The sequence below is a fragment of the Phodopus roborovskii genome, unplaced genomic scaffold (genome assembly GCF_943737965.1).
Source record: "Phodopus roborovskii unplaced genomic scaffold, PHOROB, whole genome shotgun sequence".
Taxonomy (NCBI): Eukaryota; Metazoa; Chordata; class Mammalia; order Rodentia; family Cricetidae; genus Phodopus; species Phodopus roborovskii.
In genome coordinates this window covers 8,466,384-8,485,073 of record NW_026126448.1, presented here as the reverse complement: position 1 = coordinate 8,485,073, position 18,690 = coordinate 8,466,384, and the positions used below count along the sequence as shown (strand labels likewise).

Below are 18,690 nucleotides of genomic sequence, written 5' to 3'. Positions count from 1 at the left end.
TCATCCGCCACACTGTGTGCATTCCCTGGCTTCATTGAGGCAGCCCGTGTCTGCATGTGGCTACACCAGGGAGAGGAGACTTCGGGTGTTTAAGCATTGTTTTATGGCCATTTGCTAGGATAGAGGAGCTGAAGGCAGTACCAAAGTAGGAAGAGGCCACCCAGATTCAAAAAGGATGACATGGGCATCTTAGCTAGGCACTACATCCATTCAGCTCACACTGTCAGGCTGGCTGTGGCCCTAGTGGCAGGTGGTGATTATCTCTGGAATTAGGCGGAGGTGGCCGCTAGGGCACTGACCCGATCTTAACTCCTCGGAGCGTCCCTACCTCCAGAGTTCCCATGTCCACACATAATCGACTTGGACATGACAATAGCTGGATTTTGCCTTATCCCATCTCTTGGGATAAACTCCCACTTGAAAGAGCTTTGGGAGGTGGGGGAATATAGGGGTTCCTTTACCCTCAGCCCTTCCTGTCTAGAATCTAGCACAGCCAACGAGGCTTCTGCTGCCACCCCTTGCCGCCGTGCCACCCTCCCTTATATCTAGAACCCTTCTGAATCCATGCCAGTCAGTCCTTTGGGTCTAGAATTTATGTACATAAGAAAACCTCTGATCCTTGAGACCCTTGCTCCATAGTGGTTCCAGTTTTCTTTTTATGCCTAAGAAAGCCTCATCTGCCCTGAAGAGTGCTCTAGGACAACCTATGTTATGTTAGCCACCAGCTCTGTATTTGGAACTCTGCATGTGGGTGGATAGGCATGGAAAAACTCTCCCCCCACCCTAGTGCCTATCTGCTGACCTTTTGTCTGCCAACATAGTGGCTTCAAGACTTCCTTCCATAGTGGTCCCTGTTAAAACCCAGAGATAGACGTCTCCAAGTCTGTCAGGGTCTGGGCCTCCTGATTTGTGCCAGTGTGGATTTAGGGTTTTCTTAACTTTGGCATTGTTGACATTTTAGACTAGATACATCTCTGTTGAGGGCTATTCTCTGCACAGTAGGATTTTTTAGAAGCAACCCTAACCAGCCAGGTAGCAGTAGCACCTCTTAGTCAAATGAGCCTAAAAAGCCCCAGTTCTTCAGACACTGGCACCCAGAGGCAGTTTGTCTCTGTAGAGGCCCTCTGCTAGGGATTGCTGCCTCCAAAGGGCTTCTGCTCCATCTTTAACTTGTTCTTCTATATCTTTCCACTCATCCTCTCAGACTTAGCCTCCCCCCATACTTTCTCTGTCCCCCAAACTGTCAGGGTTCTCCCTTTGTCTCTGAGGCCCTAGGGCTGCTACCACCAAAGGAGCAATGCATATAAAGCTGCCAGCATGCTGCCAGGTGCACAGGAAACACATGAGAGTCAGCTGTCTGGGTTTCTGTTGGGATAACGCTGGGAGACACACATCGTGCATTTACATCTGACTTTGTTCACAGTTGCCTGCAGTTCCACCCACAGTCTAGCAGGCCCAGGCACGCTGGATGGACCAGCCTCTTTCTCCATCACCATCTGACTCCCTCCCTGAGTGACTCATTTTCTCCTTCTATCCGCGGCGCATCTCCCCTCCAGCTCTCAGGCATACAGCTTCCTGGGCCAAGGCAGAACCCTGCCCTTGGCAGAGTCTGGCCTACCTATACCAGGACTGCCATCCTCCTCATTCTCTTCAGGGACCTGGCACCTGAGCCACTGCTGTCTGAAATGAGAGTGTTGCCGCCTAGTCTTTCTTCCCACAGGCATCCAGATGTGCTCCTCACACTGGCGTTGTGCAGCATGGGGCTTCCTCACGGTGGTGGGATTGTAGTGGCTTGTGTGCCTTGGGGGGGTTTGTGAGCTGGGTGGGCCCTGACCTCAGAGCCCAGTTTACTAGGTCTGTCTGAGCTGTGAGGGTGTGTGAGGTATGGGACTGGCCCATGCCCCACTACTGCCCCATCAGTTCTGCCCTCCTCATGCCTGGCACCTGCTGGTGGGCCCTAGCCCTGTCCACTGTGTCCCTCCATAAGTCCTGAGTCTTTTGTGAGCGGCGTGGTCCGTGTGCACCTGTGTGCACGTGTGTGTGCGCGAGGGGCACAGGAGTCTCGTCTTGTCTCTGTGCTGTGTGGGCAGATGAAGGTTGGCCTGTTTTTACTCTCTCTGTGTTTCTCCTTGTCTTTTTTTTTATTCCCTCCTCATCCTCATCGCACTCTGCCATCAACCCAAACTCTCATCTCTCAGATCAGCGAGAAGGTTGGTCTTTTTCACTTCTTATCCATCTACAGTTCGCCCACCGACCGTGCCCGTCAGTTGGGACCAGCGGGCTTGGTCAACTCCCTCAGGCTTGGTCCAGCTGTGCCTGCCCGCCAGTTGGCCTCTGCTCATTACTGTTTGGGCTGGCTGGCAGGCAGGACCAGGGATGGGTGGGCAGGCCTTCTGCCCTGCATGCTTCTGCTGCTTGAGTCCCTGATGCACTCTGTGTGTCTGCATGTGCCCTTAGCCGGCTCTGCTGCTGGAGTGGCCACACATGCATGGTGCATGGCACAAAACTGTACCCAACCTTTGCACCCAGGCCAGGCTAGCTGTCTGTTCCAGGTAGAGTTCAAGAATGATTGTTGTGCTATGGTCAGAGACAGTATAAGGACTAAAGTGCTTGACATGTATAAGGGGTTGGAGAAGTTTCTACCATCTCCCCACCATTATGTAGGCCATGTTTGCCTGAGAGAAGCCAGAACTACAGGAGATAATAGGAAGAAGCTAATTTAGAGTGAGTTGTCCCTTGAGGTCGTGCAGTAGACACAGCCCTGCAAAGACAGTGGTGCCTGAAATAGAAGGCAAGTGGCATCACTTTAGCACTCTGAGCAAGTGTTCCATCACTGTATCTTTCTTGTCCCCTGCCAGGTCCTAACCAGCTTCCCTGCCTGAGCTTCCCAACCAGCCTCTGTTCTTCTCTGAGAGTAGAGTGTGTATGGCTTGCTAGCCAGCTAACAGCCCTCAGGCCCGTGCTGGACAGTGGCACTGGACATTCAGATAAATGTTGCTTATTCCTGGGGTTACTCAATTGTCAACTGAAATTTGCTGGGGCAGTCCAGCTCAGCCATAGGTTGGGCAGGGCTTCTGGAAACTCCCTGGATCCCCTCCCAGAGCAGTATCCTTGGAGCTAGGCCTCTATTCCCCAGTACTGGGCCAGCAAGGGGCTAGTGGTCCTTTACATATCCTGTGATCTAAAGTGTCAGAGTAGCTCTCCTGTTCACTGGGCTTTGGGTGTCTAAAGAAGAAACATAGGACAGACCCAAGCTACTAGGTGCCCTCTGCATCTTGATGTGTGGTTTTGAGTTAACTCCAGGAGGACAAGGCCAGTCAGGAAGAGGGCTGCAGCCTGGGCTCAGATATCAGCATAAGCCTCCATCCCTATGCACTCCAGAGCTCTGGGGCATTTCTGTTACACCATTTTGCTGACCGGGCGGATCTGCCAGGGTGTTCAGAAAACAGTCAGCAGACAGCCTGGTCTGCAGCCACTCCCCACACACCCCATCACCTACCCTCTGCGTCCTTTATTCCTTCCTCCACCCACCCTGTGGTCCCACCAAAAATAAGCACATACACAAATATTTAACGGGAAGGAGAAATGAGTTTCTAAATATTCCGGGGGGATTTGCCGGACTGGTAATTTGTTTGGTGCTGATAATTGCATCTTACATTTTTCTAGCTTTACTTAAAACTGTGTGCCGGGTGTGCCAGCATTTAATTACTGCTCTGCGGCAGCCACAAGGTTATTTATTAAAGAGTTATTTTATCTTGATACAGTGGATCCTGCCCCTTATCCCCTCCTTAATGTTGTGTTATTTTCATCAGAGAAATTTCCGCAAGTGAATGCAGATTGCGGGGCTGCCTCCCCCTGCGATTAGGCTGTCACTCCACTGAATGCTGATGCCTCTGGGCGCCGCACCGCCCTATTATAGGGGGTTGTCAGCGCAAATAATTAGACTTAAAAGTTACAGCTGAAATATAATCCAGAAATGGCAGGGCCCTGTTTTGGAAATTGTCTATAAAATGTCAGCACTAAGGATGCACAGAGAACGGTAATAGACCGGCATTGTTGGCGCCTGAGAGTAGACCCTAAGAGCATTTTTCCCAGCTCTAGTTTTTCCTTCCCTGCTGTTGCTTCTGTCAATAGACGAAGTCCAGGGTGAGTCCCATTCCCCTTGGAGGCCTTGTGCTTCTGGCATCAGGGGGAAGATGGTGGAGATGCTGTGCTGAGGCTTCAGTGACTTCCAGCTGTTGGCACGGGGGTAGCTGTTCAGGCAGTCTCGACACAGGGCCGCATTAGTATTCAAGACACTCTCTTGCCCCTTACCCCCACACTATTCTCTGCAGATGTGCTGACCCGCCTGTGTGGTGGAAACTGCCTTCCAGGAGTCTGCACATGACTGGAACCTAGTGAAGGCATCAGTGGTACACCTGGGACCTCTGGTTGCCTCCCTTTACCCTGGTGCTGGGGAAAACCCTGGCTACTTCTCTGAAGTCCCCAGAGTCACACCTGAATCTTGGAGGAAAATAAAAACCATTTATAGTATCAGCTCCCACAGGGCCTGGGTTTTCTGACAGTGGCTAGGTTTGGAGACTTTCACAGGAGTGGCTAGGGCACTGGCCTGGCTCTTGAGGCTAATCCATGAGGTCTCTGCTGTGTCCGAAAATACTGTCCACCAGGGACCATCTGGAGTAAGTTTGGACATGTTTTGGTGTGGGCCTGAAATTTATTGATCAAGGATCTGTTTCCTGCAGCAGAACCTCCTAGTCCTAACACCCAGTGGCCCCTTCTTATCTTAGGTTCCACCATTAACCAGAGCCAGATTCCCAGCCCTATAGCTCTTCCCATAGCCCCCTGGGGTCTCCTTTAGTTTTGTCAACCATGGCTTTCAAAGATGTAAAGTTTTATCACAGAGGCCTAACCTTACTGTCCATATAAAGGCAGACATGCATTTCCCATGTCAGTGTTGACTCTGCCACACCTATAATTGAAAAACGATGGCATTGGAACTCTATACTTCCCACTGGGCATGGTGGTGCATGCCTTTAATCTCAGGATTCAGAAGGCAGAGGCAGATGGATCTTTTTTTCTTTATTCAAAGCCATCCTGGTCTATATTGAGCTTTAGGACAATCAGGGTTATATACACCCTGTATCCAAAAAAGAAAAAAAGAATGTGGCTTCTCCTATACCTGACTACATGCCCTTCAGTGGAGAGGAGATGGTAACTCCTGTCTTCTAAACTCCATCCCTTAGCAGGCCTGGACCTGGTTTACACCCAGTCCTATGTACCAATTCCTCATCTTGTAGCACCCACCTATTGGACCTGTTCTGAAGCCCAGGGAGTGCCGAAGCCCCAGGCTGGCAAAAACTGTCTGTGCCTCACCTTGTGCCAGTTGAGAGTTCTTGAAGGGCAGTCTGTTGCCATGGGACACTTGGCAGCCATGTCCCTAGGACATGCCTCTTCCTTGCCATAGAAACTGCTGTATCTGTGATACCTTGTCATCAGCCATGTGGCCTCCTGACATTAAGTCATGAGATAAAGGGAGCTAGAGAAATGGCTCAGGGGCTAAGAACGCTTGTTCTGGAAGAGGTCCAGGTTCAGTTCCCAGCACCCACAAGGTAGCTTACAACCATCTGTAACTCTGATTGTAGAGGCTCTAAAACTCTCTTCTGGCCTCTTTAGTCTCCAGCATACATGTGGTGCACAAATACTTGTGCAGTACTGTATTAGGGGTTGAACTCACAAATTAAAAAGAAATAGAATATGTTTAGGACTGGAGAGTTGGCTTGGTGGTTAAGAGCACTTGTTTTTGCAAAAGGCCCAGGTTCGATTCCCAGTATTTACATGGAAACTTACCATCTTGTTGAGCATCAGCCATGCAGGTGGTGCAAAACATTTATGTACATAGAATAATAATAAAATAAATGTAAATAAATAAAAAGTTTTTTGCTGGGCAGTGTTGGCACACACCATTAATCCCAGCATTCTGGAGGCAGAAGCAGGCTGATCTCTGAGTTTGAGATAAGCCTGGTATACAGATCCAGTTCCACAACAGTCAGGACTGCACAGAGAAATACTGTCTTAAGAAACCAAAAAAATAAGTAATTTGAAGAGGCTGATGATAGAAACCCACTTAGGTAAGCAAATACAAGCGAAACGAACTAATATAAACAAAGCAAAGAGTCCCTTAGGTTATAAAACTTCGAAGTGTAGAAGTAGATTAGATGTTGGGCAGGGCGAGCCAGGCCGCTAGATGGTATGATCAGGCCATTGTTTGTCATTACCTCTTACTGTTGCTCTACCGTTCTTATCTTTATACTGGAGCAGGTCCTCCCATGCACTGGGAAAGGTTCCAGCCTGAGCTCAGCTACCCCTGTAGACTGTGTTACTGCTCCCACTGATTGTGCAAACATCCAAAGGTTGTTTCTGGTCCAAAGGTTGTTTCTCGTTACCCAGATCTGGATCACACACTCCATGTGCCAAGAATGGGGAGGGAGGGAGGGAGGGAGGGAGGGAGGGAGGGAGGGAGGGAGGGAGGGAGGGAGGGAGGGGGCTCCCCTAGAGAAAATGAAGATGGGATTGGAAGTGTTGCTCAATGGTAGAGTACAAAACCTAGCATGTATGAGTCCCTGAGTTCAACCCCTAGTACTCTTTTAAAAACGAGGGAGGGAGGGAAGGGAAGGATGAGAATGCTGCTTCCTCACAAAGACAGAGCTCTGTACATCTGATGTGCAGGAATAGCTGATGTGAGTCTGGGTATTCATGGGTCTACGAGCCCTTCACTGGGACTCACTTGGGGCTGCTGGTTTTGTGATTCCGCCTGCAGGACTTAGTGAAACAGCCTTAGAGGGGTGTGGAATCAGGTTCTATGCAAGGTCTTAGAGGCTGGCCACGGAACATCAGGAAGCATGCAGGAACTTGTTCATCAAGAGAATGCCCGTTGTCTGTGGGCAGCATAGGAGCGGAGTGCAGTGAGAGGTAGAGGCCCACGAGACGAGGGGTCAGAAGGAATGATGGTAGTTTACGTGTTAGTAGTGGCGTTTACCTGTGTATTTGAAGGGAAGTTGATTTTGAAAGATGTCTTAGGCAGAGCCTTACTACAACCTGGTGATTTTTACTAAATGTCTCAGCTCTGAGCTTCACTTTGACTGCTGTGAAATGAGGTGAGGTTGAACCTGGTGGTCTTTCGTGCTTCTAGCCCTGCTTCTGTGATCTGGGGCCATGTGAAATGCTTCGTACGTTAGTACCACGGGTCCTCTGCATGTCTAAACTCCCCAACAAGAGTCCTCAGAGACTAGTGCTCTCATAGTGTGCCCTTGGGTCACTTAGGCTTGCTGCCTGTCCTCTCTGGCCCCTTGTGTACGGAGACCACGTAGGATACATAGAAGCCTCTGCCAGCAGCTGCATGGCCTGTCTGCATGCCAAGCATGCCTATTTGTGGCTAGGTCTTGTCCACCTTACCCCTCCGCATGCTCTGAGTGTCTGTGCCAAGCTTGTACCTTGAGGGGTTGATTCCAGGCTGTGCCCTGGACTGAGAAGCTCAGGACAGCTTCTGGCCAGGGGAGTCCAAGGCCGGGGGTCGTGGCCAGGCACAGCCACCCTCCTCCTCGAGACTTTTGCTCACTGGCGCAGAAAGCCGTCTGTTCGGCGCCCTCATCATGTTATTGCCATCATCATGCCCATCCTGCCCGCGGACCACGTCCCTGGCCCGCCCGACCCCTTGTTCCCTCTACTAGCCCTCCTAAGAGGCAATCCATGTTGTGGGTCCCAGGCTGACCTTAAGCACAGCTGAGGCCCAGCAGGCGGTTGTGCCATTCCTCTTCTCTCCTGGAGCCATGGCCTGGAGGTGGAGACCTCGGCTCCAGCAAAGGTGGCCATGCTACTCCCAGATGATCCTTTGCCCTGCCCCAGCCATGCTCTGAGGACCTGGGTTTCTTCCATCAGTGCCCCATCTGGTCCCTCTGGGAGACACAGGAGGAGGGGAGTCAGGAGAAAGCAAGGGTGGTTACTGGAGGACCACCTGGACTGTGGCTCTAACCAGGCCCGGCTCTTGCACTAAGTCCTGTGTGACCTTGGCTGAGTGTCCCAGGTGGCAAGATGGAGAGCTTGGTTGCAAGTTCTCACTAAGAGGTGTTCCAGATGGTCCCTGAGTGCAGGGGCCACTTCTAGTCCCAAAGTTTGTTGGGGATTGTTGAGCAAGGCCCCAGGGACGCCACTCCTCCTGTCTCTGAGCATGGGCTCGGCTTTGACAAGAGAGTCTTCCTGGATGAGGGGCCCCTGCCCTTCTGTCCACCCTTGTGTCCTGCCCAGCCTGTGAGTGTTTCTCTCCCTCCTCCCACAGTGCGTCGCGTGGCTCCTCGTTTCTCCATCCCTCCCAGCAGCCAGGAGGTGATGCCAGGTGGCAGTGTGAATCTGACGTGTGTGGCAGTGGGTGCACCCATGCCGTATGTGAAGTGGATGATGGGTGCCGAAGAGTTAACCAAAGAAGACGAGATGCCGGTTGGCCGCAATGTGCTGGAGCTCAGCAATGTCATGCGATCTGCCAACTATACCTGTGTGGCCATTTCTTCATTAGGCATGATAGAAGCCACAGCCCAGGTCACAGTAAAAGGTAAGTGTACAGGGTGCCAGCTGATGTCCTCTGACTGTGGGCTTTAGTGGCAGGTGATCAGGAGCTGGCACAGGCAGGGTTGAAGGATTGTCTCTTTTAAGGTGCCCAGCTCTGGGCAGGTCCTTGGATAGAAAGTGGGTAGCTACTGGGAGTAGCTAGCTGGTATTCCCAGTTGGCAGGCATCCTGCCAGTAAAAGTTGATTTTGCTTTTTAGGACAGATGTGGGTCAGATGCTTTTGTTATTCCTGTGTTACAATCAGGCAAATGACAAAGCTGAGTCTTGACTTTGGTGGTCTGAACTCACAGCTTGCAACTACTACTTAGCAGCAAACCCTTGAATTGAACAGCCTCCCTCCCAGTGAGAAGGGTGTATTGGTAGCCAAGGTAGCAGTAGGGTTTCTCTGTCCTGGCCTCAGGGCACAGGCACATACTACATTAATGTTTATAATTTTGAAAAATTAATTTCTAAGGATTATTTTGCCTGCATGTGTGTATGTTTGTGCTTGGTGCCTATGAAGGCCGGGGAGAACATCAGATCATCTGGAAGTGGGGTTTATGGATGGTTATGTGTGGTGATATTTTGTTCATGCTATAACAAATAAAGCTTGCCTGAGGCTCAGAGTGCTGAGCTCAGCACAGCTTTCTGTTAGCCACAGAGACCAGGCAGTGGAGGCACACACCCTTAATCCCAGCACTCAGGAGACACAAACAGGCTGATTGGCCTCTGTGAGTTCAAGGCCACCCTGGGCTACATGAGATTGATCCAGTCTAAAGAGAACCAGTGCCAGGAGGTGGTGGCTCACACCTTTAATTTGGGAGTCACATGCTTTTAATCCTAGCACTAGGGAGGTAGAGACAAGAGTGATATGGCTGGGTGGAGAGAGGAATATAAGGTGGGAGGAGACAGGAGCTCCTTGCATTCAGTCTGAGGATTTGTAGGGACAGGATTGTCCCTTTGGTCTTAGGATTCGGTAGAGGTAAAAGGTCTTTCTTGTGGCTGGCTCCTTTACTTTTCTGACCTTTCAGCATTTACCCCAATATTTGACTCCTGGTTTTATTATTAAGACAGAACTCATACTAATTGTGAACTAGGTGCTAGGAATTGAATCCTGACCCTTGGTAAGAGCAGCAAATACTTTGAACCACTGAGCCATCTCTCCAGCCCAACATGTGTCTAGTGTCTGTCTGTCTGTCTGTCTGTCTATCTGAGAAAGTATCGCATTATGTAGCTCTGGCTGCTGGAATTCACTATGTAGACCAGGCTGGCCTCAAACTAGTGATCTCCTACCTCTGCCTCTAGAGTGCTGTGATTAAAGGCATGCCCCACCATGCCCACCATATATTTAGTATTTATGTAACAGACTCTACCATGGTCTCCCTGCTTCTATTCTTGTCTGGTTTTGACGCATCCTTATTTTCTCTTTTTTTTTCCCCCCTTGGGGGGTAGGTGGTGGGGTTAGAGACAATTTTGTTGTTCAGGAGAACTTACTATTTATTGTAGATCATGTATGTTCTGAACTCACAGAGATCCTCCTGCTTCTGCCTCCCAAGTGCTGGGATTAAAGGTGTGTGCCAATGCCCTTAACTTGGGTGGTCTTTTTAAGATACAGACTAAGAACTGAGGACACAGCTCAGTCAGTAGAGCCTTTACCATGTGTAAAACCCTGGATTGAATCCCTAGTATTGCCAAAAGCAAAAAAGTATGTCAGCCAGGATTGCATTACTCCACCTGATTCTGCTTGGGTCCTGGATAACTTGGGATGGAAGCTGGGGCCTCACACATGCTAAATAAGCACCTCACTGAGAACTACACTGCTGACCTTATGCTCTTTCCTTTTATAAAAGCAAAAGGTAGTTTTCAGGGGCTCGCATTGCTCTGAGCGTCACCCAGGAGCAGCAGCTGGCCTCCCACTCCGAGTACACATGCTGTTGTAGTCCCCTTGCAGGCTCCCTGTAATAGTCAGTGGCTCATCCTCTCCCTTCAAACTTCAGCACTAGGAGACTTTTCCTATTCACCCATCTGAGGAGAGGCCATGTTTTTTTTGTTTTTCCTGCTGTCCTTGTACACAATTACCATCAACTCATTTGTTGATCATTTCCCCAGAGTATAAATTCCAGAGAGCAGGGATGTAGGGATGTGACCACAAGGCAGTGTGGCACCAAAATGGTGCCTGGTACTTAGTGCTCATTCTTCATGGAGCAATCATGGCCTGTGATTTTGCCACCTTAACTTTGAGCCAAGTAAGGTCAGTTCCTTGGGAGATACTACACACACACACACACACACACACACACCGTTACACATACTTGGTATAAGTGAATGTAGGTGAGTAGCAAGCAGGTCTCTCTACCTAATATTGGTGTGTGGACTACACACACACACAACACACCCCGTTACACACACACACACACACACACACACCCCGTTACACATACTTGGTATAAGTGAGTGTAAGTGAGTAGCAAGCGGGTCTCTCTACCTAATATTGGTGTGTGGACTATGTGGGACCATAGGACCAGGCCTGTTTTTTAGGTGAATCATGTGTGCCAATGTGTATAGGGGGCCCCGAGAGCAGTGTGTTACATACTAAAGGGCTCATGCTCCTGAGACCACCAACAGACCTGGCTGTAGTGTCTCAAGTAGCCATAAGTTCAGGCAGTAGTGGTGCACACCTTTAATTTCAGCACTTGGGAGGCAGAGGCAGGTCGATCCCTGTGAGTTCGAGGCCAGCCTGGTCTATAGAGCTAGTTCCAGGACAGCTGTTACATGGAGAAACCCTGTCTCAAAAAACCAAAAACAAAAACAAAGTTACCATAAACTTTTCAAGCCCTTTTCCAAGGTAGATTATGGGTGTCAACCATGCTCAGGTGGCTATACTCTGTGTTTGGATGATACGTTGGACCTGTTTTCAGAGTTGTAACCTAACAACTTTTTCTCCTCAGCTCTCCCAAAGCCTCCGATTGATCTTGTGGTGACAGAGACAACGGCCACTAGTGTCACCCTGACATGGGACTCTGGAAATGCAGAGCCTGTGTCCTACTATGGTATCCAGTACCGTGCAGCTGGCACAGAGGGCCCCTTCCAGGAAGTGGATGGTGTAGCCACCACCCGATACAGCATTGGTGGCCTCAGCCCTTTTTCAGAGTACGCCTTCCGTGTGTTGGCTGTTAACAGCATCGGGCGAGGACCACCCAGTGAAGCGGTGCGAGCACGCACAGGCGAGCAGGCACCCTCCAGCCCTCCTCGCCGTGTGCAGGCCCGAATGCTGAGCGCCAGCACCATGCTGGTGCAGTGGGAGCCACCTGAAGACCCCAATGGTCTGGTACGGGGATACCGCGTCTACTACACTCCAGACTCTCGGCGCCCCTTGAGCGCCTGGCACAAGCATAACACTGATGCAGGACTCCTTACCACTGTGGGCAGCCTGCTACCTGGCATCACCTACAGCCTTCGCGTTCTTGCCTTCACTGCTGTGGGCGATGGCCCACCCAGCCCTACCATCCAGGTCAAGACACAGCAAGGAGGTAGGTGGGGGTGTTCGTTCTGGTTCTGGCCAGACAGCTGACAGCAAAGGCTTGGGAAGGGGCATTCCTGTTTAATTCAGGCTGTGAAATTTGGAGCTTGGGGAGGGCAAGGATACCATGCTCTACAGATGTGTGGGCACGGGGGGCACAGGACGGAGAAGTGAGAGCTTGGTGCCCTCTTACTGGGCCCTCGGGGGATGTCATGAAGCTGACAGTGCCTGGGGGGGCGGGGGCATTGCAGTGCCTGCACAGCCTGCGGACTTTCAGGCGGAAGCTGAGTCGGACACCAGGATCCAGCTCTCTTGGCTGCTGCCCCCGCAGGAGCGGATCACCAAGTATGAACTGGTGTACTGGGCAGCAGAGGATGAAGGCCAGCAGGTAAGCCGTGAGGCTGAGAAGGGTGGAAGGAAGCTATCCTCCAGGTCCTCGTGGTCTGTGACCGGCACACATAGAAGGTTACAGCTCCTGGGTTTCTCCCTCACCTTTGCGGCTCTTGTAGCCTGTGTGGTTCTGTAGTCTGCGCCACTCCTGTGCTGGAGGCAACATTTCTAGGGTCTGCCTTCGGTCTCTTGCATTTGTGGCCTGTGTGCTGTTGTCCTAGCCTGACCATCCCCAGGGGCCATAGATTCCTGCTAGTCTCTGTGATCTTTGAGGTGGCTGCTATATGAGTCAAGCCATGCATTCCTTGTGAGGCTTGTGTGACTGTGTGGGGTGGGGCCTACCACAGAACTGTAGTGGGTCCTCTGCCAGCTGCTTGCAGGGAGGGAATGACCTCTGAGTGGCCTTTGAGATCTGAGCAGTCAGTAAGTGCTCTCTGCTGTTCCAGCACAAGGTGACCTTCGACCCCACCTCTTCCTACACGCTAGAGGACCTGAAGCCTGACACAGTGTACCACTTCCAGCTGGCTGCCCGCTCAGATCTGGGGGTGGGCGTCTTCACTCCCACCATAGAGGCCCGTACAGCACAGTCCAGTAAGTGCCTGCTTAGGCCACACCTGTCACATCTGGGCTGGGACACACCTGTCACATTTGGGCTGGGACACACACAGACATACACCCTTCCCCTTCGAGCAGGTGGGTGGTCAGGTCTGCTGAGTCCAGTATTGGACTCCAGGCTGGGCTCTTGAGTCTGAACCCCAAGAAAGGGACAGGTAAGTGTCCTGTTAGTCTGTGTCCAGGCAGAGGTTGCCTTCTCTGCTCCCTGCCCAGCCATCTGACCCTTTCTTAACCCTGTGACCCCTACACCCCACACAGGTAAGTTCTGTGTCTGTGACTCATCTTTATCCCCCTCCTTCCATACCTAGATCATACCACTGTTGCAAACCTGCCTGGGTGCCTCACTTCCCTGTAGCCCTACATCTCATCACCCACATCCCCTTCCTCATACCCAGCCACAACAATTCCTTGGGAACTGTGTAATCTCTGAGGCCTCTGCACTCAGGGACAAGTCCATGAGAATGTGACTGTGTGAGAGTGTATGAGTGTCCCCACATCTGTCTGTGGGACCACACAGTAGAACCACTGTGAGATTGTGTGAACACCTGGCTTGCAGCTCCTGAATGTCCTGGGTGTGACCCCTATGACTATGTCTGTCTGATTCTCTAGCTCTCCAGAGGAAGATGACAGATTGTGGAAGTGTGTTTGTGTCTTGGTGTGATACTAGATGGCCCAGCAGTGATCAGTATGTCACTATCCTCAAGGTTGCCCGTTTGATAAGAGATGGCTGTGGTGTAACTTGCTAGGTGGCATTGTGTAACAGAAACCATAAGCATGGCAGGGCCAGCCAAGTCCTTATGACATGGGGCCTGTGTGTGCAGAGATCCCTGACTTTGTTTCATAAGTTCATTCTATTCTATAGCATCAGCTGTGGTCTTGTGGGGGCCAAACCAAACATGCTATCAGTCTGTTGGCATGGCCAGAAGACAAACTCTCTATCCACTGGACCCCTACAGTAGACTGAGACATACAGTGTGCCTGTAATTACCCAAATGAGCTTTTAATTATATTTGTGTTAAGTGAGATGGGAGTGTGGAGACATGGCAGTACAGTAAACACCATTGGTGAGAGAGCAAAGAGAATTGTCTTGGAGGTGTGACACTTCACCTAAGTTGATGGGAGCTAACTAGGTAAAAGGAACAGGGACCATGGGGCCCCTAGGCAGAGACTCTGGACCACTGTCCCCGGAGCAGCCACCTAAGCTCTAGCAGTCATGGTTGAAGAACAGAGATAGCTCTACCTGCTCCATGAAAATGGGCAGGTGGCCCATGAGATCACTTAGAAGCCTTTTCAGTGGGCTAGGTAAAGTTTAGAGGTTTGGCTCAAGCGGTAATAGTGGATATTTGAGTTGTCTAAGATACTGTCTGCCAGGACTTGGTGATAGATTGAAAACAGGAGCAGTGGGTTAGAGACAAGGAGGTATATCTTGTTTCTGGTAGGAGACTCTGAAAAAGCACACTGCCTCTAGGACAGGAAATGGATGGAAGCAGGTGTGACTACTACACCTGGTTTCAGACACCCAGATTCAGAATGCTGTGTCTGTCAAGTGTAGAAGCATGGTGGGGGGGGGCCTAAGCTGGAGGAAGCAGACCTGAGAAGCCTGGAAATGAAATGAAATCTAGGGGTAAGGAGGAAGACTACAAAGATAGACCTGAGTTGCTGTGTGGCCGAAGGGAATTGGGTGTAGTGGAAAAGTGGATTTGGAGATGTGTGGTGGCCAAGAGGGGTTGTGGGAGGTAAGGAAGTAATTCAGCATGCTTAGATGTCATTAAGAAGCTAGCTGTAAGGGACTGTGGTAACTGGAGGGCCTGTGGCATTGAGGATGGTGTTTGCTTTTAAGGAGGGAACTCTTGAAGTTCATCTAAGAGAGTTTTGAGATTTGGGACCAGCCTGTTGGTGGTGGCACACATCTAATCCCAGCACTCAGGAGGCAGAGGCAGATCTCTTTTGAGTTTGAGGCCAGCCTGGTCTACAGAGCTATTTCCAGGACAGTCAGGGCTACACAGAGAAACCCTGTCTTGAAGAAGAAGAGGGAAAAAAAAAAAAAAAAAAAAAAAACCCAGAGAGAGGGAGGAAAGGATGGAAGGAGAGAGGCAGCTAGTAACGTCTGGAGGTAGAAAGGCGGGCAGAGTGAGTGAGAGAGAGCTTGACCTTGGACTCCACTCTTGAGAGAGTACAGGATGGTGGGAGGGTGGTAGCTGAAAATGGGAGCTATTGTAGGAAGATGGGCTTAAAGCTTATGTGCCCATAGGCAAAGGGAGCTGGAGGACTGGGAACTGCAGGTTAATTGTGTTATCTGTAAAGTGGCCAAGTGAGCAAGATAGAATAGCCTTCAGCAGGTACCCAGAGGAGGAAGGTGAGGCCTTGGAAGTGTAGCCAGCCGCTCTGCTTGCCTCGGTGCTGCCTTATTTATTACCTAGTATGGGTCAGTCAGTGGTGGAAAATGAGGGGCTGGGGAGATGACTCAGGTGGTAAGAGAACTTGCTGCTTAATCATGAGGACCTGAGTTCAAATTCTCATCACCCATACAAAAAGTTGGGCACGGCCACATGCACCCCTGTAGCACTAACACTGTTGGGAGGCTGAGACAGGAATTTAGTTGGGCACGGCCACATGCACCCCTGTAGCACTAACACTGTTGGGAGGCTGAGACAGGAATTTAGTTGGGCACGGCCACATGCACCCCTGTAGCACTAACACTGTTGGGAGCTGAGACAGGAATTTCTGGGGCTTGCTTGACTGCCAGTCTAGCTTCAGGTTCAGTGAGAGACCCTGTTTCAAGGGCATTAGGCAGTATATGAGAGAGTAGAGTACCTGACATCATCCTCTGGCTTCATATGTGTGTGCAGGTTCAGATACACATGTTGAATACACGTACACCACACACATAAAAAGACAGATGAGGAAGTGAGTCTAGACTGTGAGGAAGGTAGGTTGGTGTGTCTTCAGTCAAAGCTAAACGTTAAAGGCTGTGAGGGTGGTGGTCCCCAGGGATGAGGAGTAGAATGCTAGTGTCTGGGTGAGTGTATCGGAGAGGTAGAAGGCCACAGATTTGGAGGTAGAGCCATTCCCAGCACTAGTAGTATGCTCAGCATAGGCCATGCTGGGCAAGGAAAGCAAAACCAAAAACCCCTGGAGGGTTGGGCTGTGTTGCCAGTGAATGGAGGACTATTGAAGTTACCAAGGCATGGAGTACAAACTTGAGGTAACAGGAAGCTCCTGTATTTGTGGGGGTTTCTAGAAAAGTCACAGGCAGAAAGGGCGTACACACTTGCTGCCTTCTGACTCCTAAGGAATCCAGACCTCAGATTCCTTAGGTTCGTGTCTCGCTTGAGATTTTTATGAACCTAAGTTCAGAGACCCTGACCACATAGCCACAGGTTAAGGTAATCTGTGCCACTTATCCCCAGAAGAGGATTATATTCTCCAAGTTCGGGGGGGGGGTGTGTGTGTGTGTGTGTGTGTGTGTGTGTGTGTGTGTAAGAGTAGAAAGCTAGTTCAGGAGTCAGGCTGTTTCAGCTGCAGTATGCCTAGAGGGCCACAGGATGGCTGGGTGAGTCTCCAGTCCCTTGTGAGTTGGTCACTGTGCCTGTGATCCCCACCCTCCATTTGCCTGCTTTCCCCCCATTTGTCTTCCCCAGCCCCATCCGCCCCTCCCCAGAAGGTGACATGTGTGAGCACGGGCTCCACCACGGTCCGGGTAAGTTGGGTTCCACCGCCAGCTGACAGCCGCAACGGCATTATCACCCAATACTCCGTGGCCTATGAGGCAGTGGACGGCGAGGACCGTAAGCGGCATGTGGTGGATGGCATCAGCCGTGAGCATTCCAGCTGGGACCTGTTGGGCCTGGAGAAGTGGACGGAGTACCGGGTGTGGGTGCGGGCACACACAGACGTGGGCCCTGGCCCTGAGAGCAGCCCGGTGCTGGTGCGCACCGATGAGGACGGTAGGCTGCATTGGGTAGCATTGTCATGAGGGGTGGGAAGGACTTGACAGACTCATTTCCTAAACTAAGCTTAATGGTCTAAACTCTGGGGAGATGTAGTTGGTAGGGTAGTTCATGTTCAGGTCCTGGCTTCTGGGCCATCTCTAAGATAATCTTAAGAACCTTGAAGGGTTATGGCAAGAGAAGCAGCCCCACCCAATCTGAGAGTCAGGACTAGGAAGATGAGTGCGGAAGACTAGTAGAGTCAGTGGGCTTTGGCTGAATATTGATGACATTTGTGACAGATGGTGTGAGCCTGGGTAGTTGAAGGCATGGTACCTCACCTCTAGCTGGCTGTTCGCCACATTTCCTTTCCCCACTAATAAGTAGCCCTGCCAGATGACCCAAGTCAGGAAAAGGGTTTCTCATCAGATCAGCCAGCCAAAGAAACAACATTGGAGCCTTTTGCAGGGCGGGTGGGTGCAGAGTCATAGCCCTAAAGTTAACTGTATATACCCTAAGCCAGGCTTAGTTGCCCTGTGTCTGACTTCCCTCTCTACCTGGCCTCCAGTGCCCAGCGGGCCACCACGGAAGGTGGAGGTTGAGCCTCTGAACTCTACTGCTGTACATGTCTCCTGGAAGCTGCCTGTCCCCAACAAGCAGCACGGACAGATTCGTGGCTACCAGGTCACCTATGTGAGGTTGGAGAATGGTGAACCCCGAGGCCAACCCATCATCCAGGATGTCATGCTGGCTGAGGCTCAGGTATGTCACTGATGGTGCTGGGTGGCAGGGTAAACAGTGATTCCAGACTTGCTCCCTGCCCTGCCTGCCCTCAGAGGTGTTTATGCATTTTATGGTCATATTGGAACTGCCTTGGTCTGTCAGGGAGGGAGGTATTGAGGTCAGGTGAGGCCCAGGTTCCACGGATACTTCTTTTTTGTGTTAGGATTGCTCAAGTTGCCAACCTAGGCCCTGCTACCTTCTCCGCCCTGGTAGCAGTCTTAGTTACCCATGTTCAAAGACCCTCAGGCCCCTTGCACTCTGTCCTGGCCTCAGACTTGTGTTTCGCAGGAAGCACATTTGTTGTGGCTTTGAGCTGTGCAGTTGTACATGGCAGTGCTGGTCTCAGTATCCCCTGTGCCACACAGCCAGAGGCAGACAGGGACTTCAAGGCTTCTCTATCCTCTTTGGCCTCAATTGAAAGACTGAGGCAAAGCTGTGCAAATAATCACCTGAATGATGGAGCCCCGATGTTTATCTCCAAGCCTGTGCCTGCCAGCCACCCCTTTCCTGTTGTAAGCTTCTGTCTTCTTGGGGGGTTCGCCCCCTGGACTTACAGTGAGGTCCCTCGATATTCTGACCCCTGGCTTGCTTGCTGTTCCATCAAGGAACATGAAGTGTTATGAGGTTGGTTATACAAACATACATATGGCCGGAATGAGCCAGCAAGTGGATGACAGGGACTTGGCTCGGAGGCCAAGTCTCTCTACTCTGGAAAAGGAGTAATCAAGACTGGGAAAGCCTGTCTTGTCTGCCCTTGGAGTCTCCCTATCCAGAACCAGGTCCTGAGGATTCTCAGGCCAGCACTAAGTCCCCGTGGGAAGAGCTTAGGTTCCCTTCCCTCCCAGTGTGAACCCCA

At 51.0% G+C, this 18,690-nt stretch overlaps 1 protein-coding gene across 13 annotated transcripts in view; it reads left to right on the top strand.

Moving 5' to 3' along the window:
- The window catches only part of Ptprf (protein tyrosine phosphatase receptor type F), an 83,248-nt gene that overhangs the window by 43,327 nt on the left and 21,231 nt on the right, over positions 1-18,690 (top strand). For 8 of the 13 annotated variants that reach the window (XM_051188615.1, XM_051188614.1, XM_051188610.1 and 5 more), the window contains 6 exons: positions 8,333-8,602; positions 11,546-12,127; positions 12,369-12,505; positions 12,954-13,098; positions 16,764-17,069; positions 17,620-17,813. In XM_051188615.1, the coding sequence (XP_051044572.1) occupies positions 8,333-8,602; positions 11,546-12,127; positions 12,369-12,505; positions 12,954-13,098; positions 16,764-17,069; positions 17,620-17,813 (1,634 nt within the window). The remainder of the gene's footprint in view (positions 1-8,332; positions 8,603-11,545; positions 12,128-12,368; positions 12,506-12,953; positions 13,099-16,763; positions 17,070-17,619; positions 17,814-18,690) is intronic. The other 5 variants (XM_051188622.1, XM_051188617.1, XM_051188621.1 and 2 more) reach the window with 1 other exon arrangement.